The sequence below is a fragment of the Engystomops pustulosus genome, chromosome 5 (genome assembly GCF_040894005.1).
Source record: "Engystomops pustulosus chromosome 5, aEngPut4.maternal, whole genome shotgun sequence".
NCBI classification, from domain to species: Eukaryota; Metazoa; Chordata; class Amphibia; order Anura; family Leptodactylidae; genus Engystomops; species Engystomops pustulosus.
This window is the reverse complement of record NC_092415.1, coordinates 66,019,281-66,039,862: the sequence shown is the minus strand read 5'-3', so window position 1 is coordinate 66,039,862 and position 20,582 is coordinate 66,019,281. Positions and strand designations below refer to the sequence as shown.

At 41.9% G+C, this 20,582-nt stretch overlaps 2 protein-coding genes across 3 annotated transcripts in view; both read right to left on the bottom strand.

The window, feature by feature from the left end:
- Positions 1-649: 649 nt before the first annotated feature.
- RNMT (RNA guanine-7 methyltransferase) overlaps positions 650-20,582 on the bottom strand; it is a 37,420-nt gene continuing 17,487 nt past the window's right edge. For both annotated transcript variants that reach the window (XM_072152283.1, XM_072152284.1), the window contains 6 exons: positions 18,654-18,835; positions 15,812-15,976; positions 14,481-14,598; positions 12,457-12,558; positions 12,347-12,380; positions 650-2,656 (listed from right to left, as the gene is read on the bottom strand). In XM_072152283.1, coding sequence (XP_072008384.1) covers positions 2,619-2,656; positions 12,347-12,380; positions 12,457-12,558; positions 14,481-14,598; positions 15,812-15,976; positions 18,654-18,835 — 639 coding nt within the window. In that variant the 3' untranslated portion in view covers positions 650-2,618. The remainder of the gene's footprint in view (positions 2,657-12,346; positions 12,381-12,456; positions 12,559-14,480; positions 14,599-15,811; positions 15,977-18,653; positions 18,836-20,582) is intronic.
- LOC140132896 (uncharacterized) lies at positions 2,996-6,203 on the bottom strand. The gene is made up of 2 exons (XM_072152282.1): positions 4,259-6,203; positions 2,996-4,018 (listed from the first exon to the last, which is right to left on the bottom strand). Exons 1-2 carry the CDS (start codon positions 5,169-5,171, stop codon positions 3,303-3,305), a joined length of 1,629 nt encoding a protein of 542 aa, XP_072008383.1. The 5' UTR covers positions 5,172-6,203; the 3' UTR covers positions 2,996-3,302.

Sequence of the window (20,582 nt, the reverse complement as noted above, 5' to 3'; positions counted from 1 at the left end):
AGCGCGACCCAACCACCGCCGTGAATACATGGCGGGCGGTCGCGAACTGGTTAATAGACATGTGATGTACAGATATGGCACATACGGTTAAGGTGTTACAATTTTCCCTCTCTTATTATTGCGCCATATTGCAAAAATAAATCGTTTTGGTAATCCTAGTTTACCTAAAACCGGAAAGGACTGTTCTGATTTTTTTATGCAATTTCACATGCAAATGTGTCTTTTTGTACAGTGAAACTTCTGGTTTTAGCTGTATCACATCAGTAACATTTCTATCATATGTATATCGTTTAACCCTAAAGCAATGTACCGTATTTTTTGGACTATAAGGCAGACAAAAAATCCTTTGATTCTCTCAGAAATCATAGGTGCGCCTTATATATGAACCGTACTTACAGACAACAGCTGCCTTGAACTGTGCACAGGTCTGCAATCTGCTGGTCATACAGCCTTATAATCAGGTGCGTCTTATATATGAACCTAGACGTTTTAGCAGGCATTTATTGAAGGTGCGCCTTCTAGTCCGAAAAATACGGTACATTTTTTGTTTCCATCCCATGTCTTAGTTTGTCTTCCTTTATTTTCTCAGAAGAAGTCTGGAGACTTTCCTGCATTTAGACACTAATACCAGAACTCCACATTGTACACAATTCCCTCTTTTGTGCATGCTCAGTCACAATTCAGACAAACTGCAATAAATTTCTTTGCTTTGAAGCAAATATGCAAGTTATATAACGCTATTAAATATATTGGATTATATAAAAGACGGGAGTTGAGCCATATCCATAATTCAGACCTGAAATTGCCCAGCTGTCCTTGCATGTACAGTGTCTGTATAGCACTTGAATTAGTGACAAAATAAAAATGCGCTATACAGTAACTAACAGAATGAGAATCAGGATATATCTTATACGCTTGTCAACAAGTGTCCTTTAACAACAGTAACATTGTTCATAACCTATACGCTCATGCATGTAGTGCACTGTATAGACATCACAGCTTTACTGACATGGGAAGTCTGTAGAATCAGATTCAGAGAGGTGAAGGCAAAGTATATCAAATATATGTTATGTCGTATTTATTGTATACAGACGGTCCCCTACTTAAGGACACCCGACTTACAGACAACCCATAGTTACAGACAGACCCCTCTGCCCACTGTGACCTCTGGTGAAGCTCTCTGGATGCTTTACTATAGTCCCAAGCTGCAACAATCAGCTGTAAGGTGTCTGTAATGAAGCTTTATTGATAATTCTTGGTCCAATTACACCAAAAATTTTGAAACTCCAATTGTCACTGGGGCAAAAGAAAAAAAATTGTCTAGAACTTCCATTATAAAATATACAGTTTCGACTTACATACAAATTCAACTTAAGAACAAACCTCCAGACCCTATCTTGTATGTAACCCGGGGACTGCCTGTATAATGACTCATTGACATTATAAATGCATCATTGAGACTGCTATTAGGCTTCCCATCTGTTTTGCAGGTAAACTATTTTAAGTCTGACACGGATCATTTTTTTTGGTCTCAAAGACCTGGATGGGAGAAAGTCAGATGCTCCTTTTTCATTTACAACAGATAAGTGGACATTTCTGGTTACAGTAATTTTTATTTTTCAGTGTGCTGTACCATCATTTGAAAGAGCCCCAACATGAAAGTCTGTACAGAATAATCAAACCTTTGCTAACTGACTCCATGTATTCCTACTATGCTACATATACATTTTTGTTATAAATTTGTTTTATGACTAAGACTACCTGTACAAGAACATGTGCAGCCCCTGGATCCTGGTCTGATCCCACAAACTGCACAGGATGGGAGGCCTTGCATCAGAAAAAAATATGATGCAAGGAGTCCCTTCCTGTGCATGGTGTGCAGTCCATGGGATTGGACCAACATACTGGCCTCTTTCCACTTTCATGTGCAGGTAACCTAAAGCTGAAATTGGTAGGTTTTTCCTGGAATTTGATGGCGTTCTATAAATAAAGATTATTATTACATGCTCCATAAAGTAAATAGAAAACACAAAAATTACACAATAATTGTATTAAAACAAAGTTGTTCATTGAAACTTTTACTAAACATGTGGGAAATTAGGCTGTAATTGAAGGTAATTGAGTGAAGGTATAACGTCCCTAAATATACCAAAAGGTGTTCTGCAATAGGAAATAGTACAGATTTAAAGGGGTCTTCTTGTAACATGATCAATAGGAGAGAAAAAAAAACCTGGGTCAAACTGCTGAGCCTTTGGAAGTAACGGGTGGGTGAGGAGATAACCCCTTAGCTGCCCTCTGATGCCCACCTATTATGGTTAGAATGATATGACTAAAGGTTAGCTGCACACCTATAGTAAAAAAAAAAAAAACATTGTGCATGCAAAACATCTCTGTAACCTCAATGAGCATTTTCTGATGAAAAAAAAAACACGAGTTTTCAGTTAAAAATACCACTGATTTTTTCATTCTGTATTTACACTCCAGTCTGTCACAGACATCTGGCTCTTGAACAGATACATGCACATTTCCCAGTACATGCGCAGGCACTGTAACAAAATGTATATACACAACATTCACAAAATTAAAAAAAAAAAAATGTTCATCTGAAGTATTTTCATTCAAGTCTGTTTTTCAAAAGCGAATAATAAATATATACCTGCAAGATAAAAACAAAAATTGACATTAGAGAGCACAGTATCTAGGAGATTCATACAGGTCACACACATGTACATCCAGAGCAGAAGTGAAGCACATGCAGGTGTATATATTCATCTGTAGCATCCGCATCACATACAGGAGAGCCACTTAAGAAAACTCTTCAAAAATTAAGAGCCTGTATTAAACCTGGAAGTAGTTATTGTAAAATGTAGAACTGCATGCAAGTACTTCACAGCATAATTATGTGGCTTTTCATTCCATCCCACAGCAAGAGGCTAGGAAAATGGTGAATTAGTACTCACCGGTAATTCGGTTTCCATCTAGTCCTCCATGACGGCCCACTTGGAGGATGCCCCTTGACCTCTGTAGGGACAGGAAGCAGAGAGGTTAAAAGCCTCCCCCCCGCATCCTCCCGCCAGTGTCTACCAAATAACTACACCGGTGGAAGGTAACAAAAAAATTTTTTATTTGTATGTTAAATATTCACATACATCTTATGGTACAGCAAAACCATAGGGAGGGAAATATATAGGCCGTCATGGAGGACTAGATGGAAACCGAATTACCGGTGAGTACTAATTCACCATTTCCAAAACGTCCTCCATGACGGCCCACTTGGAGATCTACCAGATTAGTAGAAACTCTTAGGGTGGGATAACTGCCTGTAGAACCTTCCTTCCGAAGGAGAGGTCTTGCGAACTTGGTAAATCCAGACGATAGTGTTTAATGAATGTGGATGTTGACGCCCAGGTGGCTGCTTTGCAGATCTGCTCAAGTGATGCGCCTCTTCTTTCGGCCCAGGAGGCTGACATAGCCCTGGTGGAATGAGCCTTTAGACTAGAAGGAACTTCCTTCCCTTGTAAGGTATAGCATGTGGAAATGGCCGACTTAAGCCATCTTGCTATTGAGATCTTGGAAGCTTTTCTCCCCTTATTTTTCCCCTGGAATTGAATAAATAAGTTATGATCAATGCGCCAGGGTTCTGTAGCCTGCAGATAAGCTAGTACAACCCTTCTTACGTCTAGAAGATGCCATGAGGCTTCGTCATTCGAAGAAGGATTTTCGTAGAAGGACGGGAGGGTAATCTCCTGGTTCCGGTGGAAATCTGATACCACTTTGGGAACGAACCCGGGGTCTAGAGTAAGAACAATACAGTCAGGAAGAATGCGCATATATGGTTCCCTGATGGAAATAGCCTGGAGCTCCCCCAACCTCTTGGCTGTGGTAACAGCAATCAGTAGAGTAGTTTTTAGCGTTAAATTTTTAATGTTAGAACTCTCCAGAGGTTCGAAAGGAGGTCTGGAAAGAGCGTCTAACACTAGGGTGAGATCCCACGTAGGGGTCCTCCTGAGAACCTGAGGTCTGATTCTGGAGGAGGCCGAGATAAAACGCTTGACCCACCTGTGGTCCGCTAAGGGGAAATCGAAAAAGGCTCCCAGGGCCGAGACCTGCACCTTCAAGGTGCTAGTGGATAGGCCCAATTCCAGGCCCTTCTGAAGAAAGTCCAGGATCTGGAAAATATTTGGGTTGAGTTGAGATGGAGGATTATCCCCACAGAAAGACACAAATTTCTTCCAAATTTTGTGATATATGTTAAAAGTAACTTTTTTCCTACTTGCCTTGAGTGTGGTTACCACCGCTCTGGAGAGGCCCTGTGATCTTAAAAAATCGGACTCAGGATCCACGCCGCCAATTGTAGCTTCTCCGGGTCTGGATGGAAGATAGGACCCTGACGTAGAAGATCCTTCCTTGGAGGCAATATCACAGGTTGTTGGATGGCCAGGGATGTCAGCAAAGGGTACCAACCCTTTTTTGGCCAGTTCGGGCAGATGAGTATTACCCTTGCCTGGTCCATAAGGATCTTCCTGAGGACCCTTGCGACCAAGGGAATAGGGGGAAAGGCGTAGGAGAGAGGTTCGGTCCAAGGATGACTGAAGGCGTCTAGTCGATCCTTCGGCTCCCTTGCCTCCAGAGAGAAGTATAGATGACACATTGAATTCTCTCTTGTGGCGAATAAGTCGACTTGCGGAGTGCCCCAGAGCTCTGTCAACTGGCTGAAGATTTCCTGATTTAAGCACCATTCGTTGGGAGAAATCACTCTCCTGCTGAGGAAGTCTGCCTCCGTATTCAAAACTCCTCTTAAGTGAGTTGCGGAAAGAGATAGTAGGTTCTCTTCTGCCCAGAAAAAGATGGTGCGAGTCAGGGAGGAAAGAGCTACTGACCTCGTACCTCCTTGTCGCCTTAGGTAAGACACCACCGTAGTGTTGTCTGTTAGGATATGGACATGTCGATTCTTCACTAGAAGAGGGTTGGATTTTAAGGCTTCCCAGACGGCTCGTAGTTCCCGATAGTTTGAAGGTTTCTTTGCAAGTGAAGGGGTCCAGGGTCCCTGGGCGTAATGCGAAGGGAAGACTGCTCCCCAGCCTAGGCTGCTTGCATCGGTCGTGATGGTCAGACACGGAAGGCAGTGCCAGGCAACCCCTTTCTCCAGATGTTTTGTTCCCAACCACCATTGCAGATCTCTTTTTACCGAGGATGGAATGATGATTTTCCTGTCCAATCCCGAGGTTCTCCGGTTCCAAGAACGGAGAATCCAGCTTTGCAGAGTGCGACAATGGCTCTGGCTCCAAGCTACGGATGAAATGCAGGCCGTGAGGAGACCCAGGATTTTCATTGCTCCTCTGATTGTAATGGAGGTCTTCCTCCTGAAGGAGCGGATCTGGAGTCTTAACCCGTCGGCTTTTTCCTGAGGGAGAAAGGACATCATGAGAGTAGAGTTCAACATTACCCCTAGGAACTTCTTGTGAGTGGAGGGAGACAGATCGGATTTTTGGGTGTTGATTATCCACCCCAGATCTGAGAGTTTTCTCATGGTAAAATCTCTTGCTGTGATAAGATCTGATCTGTTCTTCCCTATAATCAGAAGGTCGTCTAAATATGGTACAATAGACACCCTCTGTAGCCTCAGGAAAGCAACAACCTCCACCATGACTTTTGTAAAAACTCTCGGAGCTGAAGAAATACCAAAGGGTAGAGCCCGGAATTGAAAGTGGAGGATAGAACCCTCTGGAGAGAAGACTGAAAATCTGAGGAACTTTTGAGAGGAGTGGTGAATAGGAATGTGGTAGTAGGCGTCCCGAAGGTCTATCGTGCACATATAGTGGTCGGTATATATAAGCTGAGTAGCGGATCTTACCGATTCCATATGAAATCTCCTGTAAGTGATGAAGTTGTTTAGGGATTTCAGATTTATAATCAGCCTGTTCGACCCGTTTGGTTTCTTGACCAGGAATAGTGGAGAGTAGAAGCCCGACTTTTCTTGGTCCTGCGGAACTGGAATCACCACTCCGGATTGAATAAGGGATGATACTTCCTGCCAAATAAGAAAATGGGTAGAAGGAGAAGTATAGGATGATGGCGAGACAAATCTTGAGGGGGGGTAGGTGCTGAATTCTATTTTGTAACCGGAACTGATGATGTTCAAGACCCAAGGATTTGAGGTGATATTTGTCCACTGAGTGATGAACTGTAGAAGACGCCCCCCCACTCTGGCGTCATTGCTTCTTTCCCCCCGAGTTGTCTGGGGGATTGGAGAACAGAAACCCCCTACCTCTGCCTCCCTTAGGGTAGCTCCAGCGCCCCTGTTTACCTTTCCCGCGAAAGGAATCTTTAGGGTTCTTGAAGGGACGAAAGGAAGGTTTCCTGGAGGATGTCTTGTTTTCTGGAAACCCCTTCTTCTTATCAGAGGCTTTTTCTAGGATGTTGTCTAATTCAGGACCGAAAACGAAATCTCCTGTGAACGGGATGCTGCAGAGTTTTGATTTTGATCGTATATCGCCGCCCCACTGTTTCAGCCATAAGGCTCTTCTTGCTGCGTTTGTTAATGCTCCTTCCTTTGCAGCGAAGCGGACTCCCTCGGCGGAGGCATCTGCTAAGAATGCCGTGGCGGATCTTAGGAGCGGAATGCTGTCCAGTAAGGATGCTCTGGGGGTACCTTCTCTAATATGTGATTCCAGCTCGTTCAGCCAGAAGTAGAGGGTCCTTGCAACTGATGTAGCTGATATGTTAGATTTTAAGCTAAGCATCGACGTCTCCCAGGCTTTTTTAAGAAGCGCGTCAGATTTTCGGTCCATAGGATCCCTGAGCTGAGCGGAGTCCTCGAAGGGAAGGTCTGTTTTTTTGACCACCTTTGTCACCTGTACATCTACTTTCGGAACGGAGTCCCAAACTTTAGAGACCTCTTGATCAAAGACGAGGCGTCTCTTAAAGCTCTTAGAGGTTAGGATCTTCTTCTCTGGGTCTTTCCATTCCTCTGTAATCAACCCTTTCAAGGTTTCGTTAACCGGAAAAACACGTTGTTTTTTAGCCCTTAGGCCCCCGAACAACTCGTCCTCCCGAGACATACAGGGAACTTCTTCTTCGATATTCAAAGTTTCGCGGATTGCCTTCAAGAGGTTATCCAGATCATCTATCTGGAACAGGTGACGAGAATCCAATCTCTGACTGAAGTCCTGGGAATCTTGCTCCTCAGTATCTGCCAGGGAACAAGACGGACCCTCTGAATCGTAGATTTCTTCATCTGATGAAGAGATGTCCGCCAGTCTAGGTTTTTTAGGAGGAGGATCTTTTTGTGTAGCTGACGCCACAGATGCTGTCACTTTATCTTCAATAAAGGATTTTAACTCATCCATGAAAGAAACTTTTTCAGACCGCATAAATTCATCAATACATGGTCTGCATATAGGTTTTACATATGATTCGGGCAAAACCTGGAGGCACATATTACATTTCCTAGCAGGGGTCCTACTCTTGATAGGACGGTCGGACTTGCTGGATTTCTCAGACCTCTCAGGTCTGTCCTCTTTGCCTTTCCCCTTAGACCCTTGTTCTTTATCCTAAGGGGGAAAGGTGAGGAAATTTAACTAACTTGGGGTTCAATATGTATCATAGATACCATAAGACCATGCCATACAGCACCACTTACGTGACCAGAAGGGTGGAGTAGGCCCAAGTCTGCCTCATCAGCCATAGTAAGGAAGTCTGGGACGGCACAACCACAGTACACTGTAACACTACGAGTGAACGCCAAAACTAGCAACCCACCTCGTTAAAATACCTTATCGGGGAGCCCATCCCCCATGCAGGTGGCGGTACAGCGGTACAGCAGTCCTCCGTGACGATTCGGCCTACTTCCGGTCGCGGCCGGAAGTCGTCACGGAGCGCAAAGGACGCCTGGGAACGGAAGTTCCCCCAGGCGCCGCGCGTCCTCGCGTAAGCCCTGCTCGGCCGCGGGTGAAGACGGAAGATCCGGATCCACCTAGAGCCAGGGAGGAGCCCCCGGGGAAGAGTCCAGCCGCGGCCCCGATCCGGAGGGGAACTACGACCTGCAATAGGTCGGCGTAACCCCAGGTAAGTGCTCTCTTGCACAGGAACAAACGTCCCTCCCCCCCCACTTGGAGGAGAGAGAGACCCTCTCTACCTGCCCTCTGTAGGGACAGGAAGACACTGGCGGGAGGATGCGGGGGGGAGGCTTTTAACCTCTCTGCTTCCTGTCCCTACAGAGGTCAAGGGGCATCCTCCAAGTGGGCCGTCATGGAGGACGTTTTGGAAATATATATACTTGTGGCCGGCAGCCAGACATGGAACATGGGGCTGCAGTACAAGGCTGGCCCTAAGTTAATCAGCCATTTTTTCTTAAATGCTGTGGTAAATTATTATTAGCAAAAAAATGTTAGGATATTGAAGAAAAGGAAATTATGTAGGAGACTTAACCCCCATCACAAATGCAGATAGAGATATTATATATAAACATTCATATTCTCTGAAAAAAGGCCAACAAAGCCAAAATTCTGTAGAGGTAGGTAAAATTGTGTGCATTGTGAACAGCTTTCTATTTCCAATATATAACAATTCAAACACAATCTTGACATTAAACTAAATGGGGGACAGTCTTCTGTTTAACATGACACTGGATTTGTGTTCCTAGGTTCCAGGGATCAGCAGTTTTATGCATTTGAAGACCTAGCTTATGGTTTGCAAAAGTAAATGCACCATCTGCATCTGTAGCTGAAGCATAACGCCCTCATTTTTGTTTCAAATCGCTGCTAGACCAGGGAAGGGGGGGGGGGACCAGTGGTCCGACCAAAAACCTTCCCAGCTGATTACATCGTCAGTCCGCCCGTGAACATATGGTCCCTATTTGGAAAACATTTCTCCAACATCAAAAATTAGTTGTAGGAGGAGAAGGACACATCTTCAATTCTCTGCTGCACCTGATATTTCCACCAATATTGTATACTTGTGAAGAAATCAAAAATACCACCTAATTTAGGGAAATGTTCTGGAAAACATAGTATCCTCACTAGAGGCAAACTGCCTTATGGAATGGTTTTGTCCGTCGTCTGGATCAACTATGCCAGATTATAGGAGGATTTATCTTAACTTAATATACACCGATAGAGCTCCAAATCTTCTGCTTCCCTTCATACAGCCATAGAGTAGATACATTGGGGCTTACTAACTAAGGCTACATTCACACTGCCGTTGCCCGCCCGTACCATAGCAGGCAACGGCAGTGCACGGGGAGAGGAGGAGGAGTTGAGCGCAGCTCACCCCCGCCCCTCTCCATAGAGATGCATGGCACACCCCATCACGGGAAAAGATAGGACAGGTCCTATCTTTTTCCCGGGTACGGAGCGGTACGGTGCCGCACGTGTGCTGCGCTGCACCGCTCCGGTAGGGGACCGTGCACCCATTGCTGTCTATGGAGGACGTATATACGTCCTCCATACAGTAGTGTGAATGTAGCCTTAGGGTCGCGGATCACACGTTCGCCGGACTGTTCTCAGTTTTTGGGATTTGTGCAGCTTTGACAGGTATTTAACAGATGTCTACGCTAGGATTGTGTGGCAGGCGATCGAATTGTGGCGCAGCTGCCCTGGCTTCCATGCGGCGCAAATTGGAGCTGAATATGACTGAGCGCGGGATTCAAGACTCAAATTATGTAGCAAGACAATGCACTGACACGCACCACAAAATAGAAGGTGAACTCCGTCAGACTTGAGCGGGGAAGCGACACGTGCAGGATATCTTAGTGAATCGCGGCACAGTGCATTGGATTCGGACAATGCACTTTCGGTGAAATCCGTGGACCGGGTAAGTAACTGTGCCCTATTTATTCAGCCCACAGCTTAAAAAACTGTTCTTCACCCAAAAGATACAGAATAATGTTTTTGTCCATAAAGAAGCCCTTGTAATCCCATCTCCCACAAGTCTTATTAACCCCTTCACGCTCCGCGGCGGATATATCCGCCACGGAGCGCAGTGACTTAGCGCTCAGTGGCGGATATATCCGCCACGGCTCCTATGCCGGCTCGGCTCTGGATCAGAGCCGAACCGGCATCGGGAAACACGGGGTGCCGGCTGTAACTAATAGCCGGCACCCCAGTGTAACACCCGCGATCGGAGTTGTCTCCGATCGCGGGTGCTTAACCCGTTAGATGCCGCGGTCAGCGCGACCGCGGCATCTAACAAGTATCTGGGGGGTCTTTCCCCCACGATCGGCCCCCCCGAACCGTTTTCGGGGGGCGCCGATCGTTGCTATAGTAACTCTGGGGTCCGATCTGGACCCCAGAGTTACTAGCAAGAATTGCCAGTAAGATGGCGTCTGTGACGTCATCTTACTGGCAAAGTGCCAGCCTATGCAAGTGCATAGGCTGACACTGATAATACTCTGCAATACATCAGTATTGCAGAATATTATCATGAAGAAGCAATCAGAAGATTGCTTGTTCATATCCCATGGTATAAAAGTGAAAAAGTAAAAAAAAAAGTTATTCAATAAAAAAATAAAGTCATAAATCACTAAAAATGCCCCAAACCCCCAAAACATATAAAGAGACATATAACTCAAAAAAAAAGTCTAAATCATAACACAAACCCCACATATATAGTATCACCGCGTCCGTAACAACCCGTAGAATAAAAGTAAATCATTATTGAACCCCCACGATAAACGCCGTAAAAAAAAACTGTTATAAACCCTCCAAAAATTATGATTTTTACCTTTTCAATCCCACAAAAAATGATATAAAATGCGACCAAAAAACCATATGTACTCAGACATGATACTGGTGCAAAGTACAACATGTCCCGCAAAAAACAAGCCATCAACCAGCTCCGTAGCCAAAAACGTAACAAAGTTATGCCACTTGGAAGATGGCAATACAAAAATTATAGATTTTTCCCCACATTAGGGTTTTGTTTGACAAATTTAGTAAAACGTAAGAAAATATATTCATGTCTGGTATCCCCGTAATCGTATCAACCCATAGAATAAAGATAACATGATTATTAGTCTATACGGTGAACACCAAAAAAAAAAAAAAGTCAAAAATCCAGTACAGAATTGATGCTTTTCTACTCCTGCCCTCAAAAAAAGTTCCTAAATTTTCAACAATAGGTGATACCAACCCCAAAATGGTAACAATGGAAAAAGCATCTCATCCCGCAAAAAAAATGCCGTCACATGGCCCCAATAACGAAAAAGCGAAAATTTTATAGCCTTCAAAAGGGGCCAATGAGGAAACTAAAATCCTGGCAGCTGCAGCGCCCTCCTTCCCTTCTGCGCCTCGCTGTGCCCCCATAAAACAAGTAACGGCCACATGTGGGGGGTCTTTGTACTCAGGAGAAATTGCAGAACAAATTGTATGGTGGGTTTTCTCTTTTTATATTTTGGAAATGTGTAAATTTTGGTGCTAAATGAACGTATAAGGGAACAATATGACCATTCTAAATTTCACCTCCATTTTGATTCAATTACTATGAAGATCTCAAGGGGTTAACAATCTTCGTAAAAGCTGTTTCTGATAGCTTGAGGGGTGCAGATTTGAAAATGGGTAGATTATATAGGGGGTTTTGATGCTAAATATGTAAAATTTCATTCAAAACTGTATTTATCCCCAAAATAGTCAATTCTGAAAATCCGGAAAAGCGATAATCTATTTGTAAGCCGCGTGACGTCAAAATAAATTATCCAGATATTTCAGAAATTATGAAAATGTAAAGTAGACAAATGGGAAATGTTATTCAGCAACTTATTTAGCTGGTAAATCTATCTGCCTGAAAACGCAATGATTTAGAATTTCGAAAATGGCAAATTTTTCAAAAAATTTATCATATTTTCTTTTTTTTGTAAATAAACGCAAAACTTCTCAGCCAAAATTTACCACTAAAATGAAGTACAACATGTGGGGAAAAAACAATCTCAGAATCGTTTTGATAAGTAACAGTGTTCAAAAGTTATAACCATATAAAGCGAAGCAAGTCAGAATCCAAAAAATCGGGCTGAGCCTTAAGCTGTAAAATGGCTGCGTCCTTAAGGGGTTAAAAGGTTTCCCAATATCTATTAGCCATGAATAGATAGAGATCTATTTACATGACTAAAGCCTGATGGAACTATGCACACTTTTTGGGGGGAGATTTATCATAAGTCTCTTAGAGCAGAACTATTCTAGTTGGCCATGGCAACCAACCAGAGCTCTGCTTTCATATTCCCACAGCTGTTCTTTAAATTAAAGCTGAGCTCTGATTGGTTTCCTTGGACAACTAGATCAGTTTTACCTCAGAAACTTGAAACTAGTTGAGATACAAAAGGGAAAAAAAGAAAAAGGATTTGAGATTAACTTACTTGTAGCATCCCATTCAGATTTGCTTAACGTGCCCTGAAAGAAATAAAAGTGAGGAGGTGAGGCTTCTCTTTATAAAGTTGTCCACCCCTTAGACAGATGAAGCACTTACCAGCGGCAGCTTAGCTTTACCACTTTCCTTTACATTTCTAGCGTGTTCATAATCCTCTTCATCATTCGATACTAGACTAGAGTTAGGCGCTGGAGGATATTGCTGAAAGGAAAATATAAATGCACTTTTTGAGCTCATTCTCTGTGGCAAGTTCGTCTTAGGGGGTCTATTTCAGTAAATGCCTGTATTCCCCATGAAGCACCTTTTCTATGTATTCTGCCATTGCCGTTTTATTCCTACTACAAATGCATGGAGAAATTTACAACTGGGCGTCATCTTTTTATCTGCCCAGTTGTTTGTTAAGTCGTAAACTTTTTAAAGAAACATGTTAGGAGGAATAAGGCCCAACCTATAATCCAGGACAGTAAACAATGATTATTTTCTATATTTTATGAGATTCCACATCACACTGTGAAGGTTGTATAAAAATGAGGCTACTTTCACACAACCGTTGTGGGGACATATATCCAACCACAAACTTTGTCCCCATAGACTGCTATGGCACGCGCACACGTGTGGACCTGTACCGTGCATAGGGAAAAGATAGCCTGCTTTCTCTTTCCCTGCACTTACAGCCGTGCTCACCACTCCTAACCTCCAGTGCGCTGTCGTATGCTAACCCGGGCCCTGTAGGGTGTCACAGGGTTGGAAAAGAATCATAATAAGGGTCATTCATATGGCTGTACTGTGGGCAGTGATCTAGTCGCATGATTTGTGACCAGATCATGGCCCCCATAGACCTCTATGGCTCCCGCTCACTGCCTATAGAGGGATGAGGGGTGAAGAGTGCTCACCCCTCCCGACCCTGTGCTCATCCAGGATCCGGTCCGGTCAAGCACACTGTTGTGGGAATGAGGCCTAAGATGAACACTCCTAAGATTAACACCAACCTCCTTCAGGCAGTGTATGAAATGTCCTTTCTAGAATTAGCTTATGTCATGTGTAAATAATTTAAGGTAATAAAATATTAGTTGGTTTACAAGATGAATATTGATTTTGAAAAAATATTTTTTATTATGCTCTAATTATTTAGGTCTAACTTAAAGGGGTTGTCCACTTTCAGCAAATAATTGATATTGTTTGTATATTGGAAAACTGAACATTTTCTACATCTCTGCTTGCTGTCCTCTTATGTATCCAAGTTAGGGCAAAAAAATAAAAACACAGAAAGATTACATGAATTCACAGATTGTTCACTATGCAGAAGATAGGAGCGCTAATATTTTCCTTAATAATTTCTGTATCAATTCCTCACCGTTTAAGATCTCTGCTTGCTGTCCTTCTATGTTTACTTTCAGTGGATAAATACCTGCCTATGGTATTGTGATGGACACGCAAGCGCACGGGTCATTATATCACAGAGTGTAATATTAGCCCTGTGATAATAACAGCTCATGCACCAACGTCTCCATTACATGACCATGGACAGATTTCCATCCACTGGAAGTAAACAGGAGGAATTGATACAGAAATATACTGGAAACTCTATTGGCACACCTATCTTCTGTGTAGTGAACAATCTGTAAATCCATGTCATCTTTCTGTGGGGTTTTTTGCTTTAACTTGGATATTGGAGTTTGGAGGTCCCATATACATTATACATCCAGCTAAACCATCAAACTGGCGCATCTGCCAATCTTCAATGTGTATTGGAGACTTCAGTCTGATCATTTCTGTATCACATTTCAAGTTATTTTAAAATAGTTTTCAATTGGGGGGTAATCAAACAGAAGGTGGTCCGCAGTGCGAATCTGAATAATCATGCACATGGTGGCAGGGATGAGATTACATTGTTGAATCACCTGCCATTAGCTTTATACTGCATTATCTCCAGCAGCGAACATACAGATTATAGCCAAGGTCTCCTTTCCCTGACAAATCTGGAAATGAATGAGAAAAATTTTCTCCTCATCACATTCCTTGGGCCTTCATTTGAATGCAACCCTGAGTTCTTCATATTATACTTTGCTAATCTAACCATATACATGAGATCGCTGAGAATATTGTCTAGCGTAACACATTACCTCTAAAGCCTGCATTCTTCTCAGCAACATTTTCTGTTCCTCATTTTTAACCTTCTCTTCAAAAAATTCCTGAAAGGTCCTCTTGTAAATTAGTTTCATGTTATATTTCTTGGCCATTCTGCAAAATAAATAGATGCATTACTTCCTCCCACGCTCCCAAACTTCAAACCCATCACATGCATATTGTCAGCGGCTATGGTTTAGTTTAGAACAAGCACAGTGACACCTTATGGACACTTGCAAAACTACAAACTTCTACATTCAAGCCATCGTTACAATTGAATATTTAGAAAATATATAGAGCATTAAAAGGAAGTAAAAACAATACAGCACTTTGACATAAAACCATCTTCGACAAGGGTAGTCCATGGAAATATATTACCGTAAGCCCTTTCATCTAAAGGTAAACTCAAAAGTGCTACTCAGAATAGAACATAGAAGTATTTTAAACCAAACACAAAAAAAAAAATAGTAGCAAAGTCCAGGGCCAAAATCAAAAGGGCCATAGTAACTTTACTATAGTCAAGTGAAACTATGTCATACATTGAATATTCCAGTAGTTTTGGACATACAGAACTGCAAACAGTGTTAGGTACTGTTACTGGAGAGATGTATAGACATACATTTGTGTATATTATTATAGAATATAAAAGGAATATAATGCAAAGAGTAGAAATCTCTTCAGGCTGTAATAGCCACCCTGCACTTTTTCACAGCCCTGCTGCTACATACAATCACAAAGGAATAGTTACACAGCTATCCATGGCCTATACCTAGCACTGTCTGCAGTTAATTACAGTCAAAACTGATGGCAGATTGCCTATAAAGACAGAGACAAAAGGGAAATCACACAACAGAATGCCCAGAAATAAGAGACAGAACAGGGAATACAGGAATTGGATTTTAAAACAGACATACGCAAAACAAGAGTTAATTGGTTCAGTTTTCTCTACTACTTCCAATAGATAAATGTTTATTTTAGGACAACATCTTCATGGAGATTGTACAAAAGAAGGAAATAAAGGCCTTCCCAAATAGAAAAAAAATATAGCTGGCACCAAGTGCATTTAGTAGTGCAAATAATAGCTGGTTAGAATAAAACACTTTCTTTGGGGCTTAAACACACAGGGGTGCCCGGGTTATAAAGCACAGAATAATTACAGTTAGGCATTGCTGTTTTGCAGGGAAGAAACAAATCCTTGTATCATATCATTGTGATGCCTGGAGTCCCTTCCCTAGGTGTCGTGTCTGGTAACTGCAAGGTCAAAGACCACAAAAAAAACTTGCTCAGCCTGCAAATTATTTTTTAAATTAAAGGTCTGTATACTTACTCTACCAGAACTGGAAAGTACACAAGAAATTCCGGGACATTAACTACGCCTTCCAATTTAAAGTCATATTTGCATCCGAAGAGCGGGTAATGCCCCTTTTCTTGAAATGTCACACTATATACATCATTTCCAAATGAATTTGTATCAGAAGCTTCAAGGCGCTTCCTGTAAAGAGAAATAAAAATATGGTTTTATGTTAAAATAACATAATAAAATACTTAGAAGAACAACAAGCTTCTCAGTGTGTGGGTGCTATATAAATAAATGTATATTATTATGCAACAAATGATCATCATCATCAGACATCTGTGGAAAAGAGGATGCAACTGTTTGATCATGAATATAGATGAGCGGACACCCCTGGCCAGTCACAGCCATGGCTGGTTGCTAGGGGCATCAATTTGCCAATATGGCTGCACGGCCTGCCAATCCAGCAATATATCCATGTCGCGCAGGTCTCACTGGAACCCTGGACCTGTACCGAAACTCATCTCTAATCATGTACCAGAGTGGCGAGTTTCCACTCTATTTTAGACAACTCTGATCACTGACCATTAACCTTTCACATAAAACAAAAAAGCAAACTTTCTGAGAAATGGAAGCAAGAGAGCAGCTCCCCCCTTGTGAAGGTCTGAAGAGGCTGCAGAAAACCTGGAGACTTGTAAAAGCATTTAGGTATGCAGATTGTCTGTATATACTGCATTATACTGTATACGTGATTAAATGATCACATAGATCATAGTTTATAAAACAGATATGTCTAAAATAATCACCCTCCTTTCTATAGAACACATTTAAAAATAAACTTGAGTTATCCACCATATAAATATGTAGATACCAGTGAAATAGTAGCTGAATAAGTGAATTATGTAATGCGGAGGAAATAAAATTTTTTTTTTTTTTTGATAGTTGTAGGTTTCCCAAAATTTTTTTAAAAAATATAGCCAATATACAAATTGTGAGCCCACACAAACAGCGTTTTCCACTTTAGTCTAATTTGGTTGGCATTTTGTACTGGCTTGTTTTTAGACTGAGTGTGAACCATTTTTTGAGTGTAAAGCATCCTGGAGTTATGGGCACCACCTAAATCAATAATTATTCTTCTTCTTCAAAAAAAAAGCCTCTTCCAGCAAGCTGTATACAAAGTCGATTAACAATTAGAGGTGTCAGAATAAGGCAAAATATATATAATTTTTTTTTTTTTTTAAATATAACTTTACTGTTGTTATCCTGACCCAAAGAATAAAGGGGATGTGGACTGCACAGTGAAAGCACTAAAACCAAAACCTAAAATATAAAACTCCCCACTCCTAATTCCTCCTTTTCCTTACTAGTCCCACAAAAAGCAAGCCCTCATGCAGCTCTACAAACTGAAAAAAAAAGCTTTAAAAAGGTGGCGAACAAAAAGCAAGATATTTGTAGCAAGAAGGGAAGAAGAACGGGTGTCGGGGATCCAGCATCCAAAAGTACATGCCCGTGTTTGGTTAAAACTTCATCCAAATTTTAATCTTCATCGTTAAAAAAATTCACACACATTGGTGGAAAACAGACACAAAAAATATAACAAAAAAGCACGAGACAAAAGAAAAAAAAAAGCAGAGGTAACGCTTTTGGGCTATAACATCTTAGTCATACCTGAATGACTATGACTAAGGACTAAGATGTTATAGTCCGAAAGGCGTTACCTCTGCTTTTTTTTTTTCTTTTGTCTCGTGCTTTTTTTGTTATATTTTTTGTGTCTATGTTTTCCACCAATGTGTGTGATTTTTTTAACGATGAAGATTAAAATTTGGATGAAGTTTTAACCAAACACGGGCATGTACTTTTGGATGCTGGATCCCGGCCACCCGTTCTTCTTCCCTTCTTGCTACAAGTATTTAGTACACTGGAAATCCGGACCAGCGTCTTTTAGGGGATTCCGTGCACCTGACCGTTTGGCACCTGGAAACAACACAACCTCCCACGGTGAACCGTTTCCTTTTTTTGCTTTTTCCTTTTTTATACTTCAAAAAGCAAGATATAATTCCTCTGATGGGACTCGGTGGCAGGAGATGAAACTCAGGTCTTACGGTTGAGGCCGTGTTCACACATTTTGCTTGATTTGAGCAATCCTAAAGGAACAGGGACTGGCTTGGCCCGATTGATTATGTGTTTCAAACGAAACACATGCGAACAGTAAGGCCGCGGTCACACTTTCCGCCAGCAGGCCTCGGCCAATCAAATATGCGTTTCCAGGGAAATGCACGACATTGATAACCCGCTCCCGATAACGCATATGCGATCGAGCCGAGGTCTGCCCCCTGTGCGCTAGAGTTGCATTACGAACGGACTGCTAGCGAAACATCTGCTAGCGAAACAGCTGAAACGCATTTTCGATCAGGCCAAGCCCCTCTCCTTTCTGGTTGGACGCAGCCTTACAGATGGTATTGTGAGCAGCACAGAATAAATCCTTTATATAAAAAGTGTGAGCTATACATTAAAAAACAAAAACTGTACATGGAGGAGAAAGAATGGAGTAAAACTTCTAGCATCTAACTGTTGTTACTTATTGTTTTGTTACTGAAAAGACTTTTCAGAAATAAAAATTTAAAATCTAAGTAATAACTCAAATTTCCTGCAAATGACTAACAATTAAAGTGACCAATACCAGTTTCTCATTACCCATGTCCATCAACTCATCTTCTCATGTTATAGACTAAGTGCAGATAAACAAAACTTGCACTAGCTGCCAGGGCTGTCACAAGAGGATGTCCGCTATGTCAGTATTTGGCAGTGTAATGAAACAGACAGCTCATTTTTCAGAGAATTTTAAGTAGCAATAAAAGGGATCAAGAACACTTACACCAGCTCAAAGCCATCTGGAGTTGTGCCGATGAAATAGCCTCCCGGGCAGAGTCGTTCGCAGGCATTTCTCAGCATCATGTCAGCCTGCTCAAATGTCTCAAATGAGTAATGATAAACAAATTGACAGCTGCAAATGTCAAAGGTGGTGTCTGGATCCTTCAACTTCTCAGAAAGAAGCTCCTGGAATAAATCACATGAAAAAAAACAAAAAAACAAAAGCTGCATTTAAGGAGGATGTCATATTGCTTTAAAGATTCTGTACATCTACAGGGATTTGAGAAAGTACAGGCAATACAACATTGTATTTTTTCCATAAAAACTCAAACGCCAAACGAATTTGAAAGGAATCTTTGTATTTTCGGAGAGGTCTTTCTGCAAAATCCTGGCTGCATGCTGTGCCTAACCTTGGCTGCACGCTGCCTACACGGAAAAACAGAACAACAAAGGGGCAGACATCTCATATACAGGAAATTCTCATCTGACTAACTGCATGGGGTCTAAATAAGCTTTAATTCACACACACACAAACTAATTAAAGGCACTGACAGGCAAGATGGTCCCCCTAAAAAAAGAAGTACACAGGAGTACATCCTGGCACAATGAGGCAGAAAAACATGAACTCCTTCCCAGCAATTACCCCAGAGCCCTCATGTGAAGATAATGTAACACAATTTGTACAGAAATTCAGGACTGGCAAATTGTTATCAGTTTGTATAATAGTGTGAGGCAACAAAAGAACCCAAGTCTGTGTTCACATTTTAATTTTGAACAGTGTTTTTAAATGCAATTAAATTACAATGGGGAGGGGCTTAACCCAATGCGATCAATAAGTACAACCACATGCAAAACACATGGTGCACGTTACCACTATAACACATTGCCTGTATGATTGAATTGGCTTCAAACCGCAATTCAATAGTAAAGTGTGGATTCACTGGCCGCACCGGAGAGGAGAAGAGTCAAACCCAGGAGATAAGAATCAAGAAGGCTAATTTGCATATCATAAAAATTGTTGCAATTAAGGTACAGAGTCTCACTGGAAGCTAATTTTAGGCAATATGGGAGTATTGTTACCCTTTACCAGCAGGTATTGTGACAGGTCTTATGTAATGTTAGATCAGAATAAACAGGCAACAAAAACAAAAAAAAAAAAAAATGCCAATTCAGATAAGGACTCATTCACATGAACATAATGGAGACCAATAACCAACCGCACCTTTTGCTGCCGGATATCGGTCCCCATTGACGCCACCCGGGCATGGTGCGCACACACGTCCAATATTTTGCCTAAATTACGGTGCCAGCCCTAAGCTGCTCTATGGACAGGGGAGGTGTCACCGGAGTGATGACGTTTATGTGTATTTTGACACTAAGGATACATAACACAGACTGACATGACATGCCTTACAAGGTATTAAGAGTGTGGTTTACCTTGTCAGGCCAAAAGACCTTGTTATGGATATAACCATTTTTCTAGTGAAGTTATTCAAGGAGTTAAAGGAAATCTATCATCAAAATACATCATGGATAAACCAGGGACACTTATAAATCCAGGCACATTGACTGTGATAATCTTCTTTGTTAACCATGACTGCCTCCTTTTAAAATGAACTTTTACAATTATGCTAATGAGCTTGTAAGGCTACTGGCCAGAGCCCCTCCGTGCTGCAGATTCAGAGGCTAGTACACCGAGTCCACCTTTTGATGAAAATTCCTGTGCTTCGGCAAGATTACATTAGGTAGAGGGAGCAGAAGCGGAGGGGGCCTGTTAATCTGCAGTATGTCTGGGCTCTGTAAACCTGTAAGACTTGTTGGCATAAAATGTAAAAGTTGATTATCAAAAGAAAGAGGCCGTGGATATCAAATATGAAGATTACCACAGTCACAGTGCCTGGATCTATGAGTAGGTGTCCCTAGTTTAGCCATG

Excerpts from the sequence above, each read along its gene's own strand:
- LOC140132896 (XM_072152282.1), bottom strand. The coding sequence starts at position 5,171 with ATGGTGGTTGGGAACAAAACATCTGGAGAAAGGGGTTGCCTGGCACTG. Across the intron at positions 4,019-4,258 it reads GGCAAGTAGGAAAAAAGTTA|CTCAGGTTCTCAGGAGGACC; the intron begins CTTTTAACATAT and ends CCAGAATCAGAC.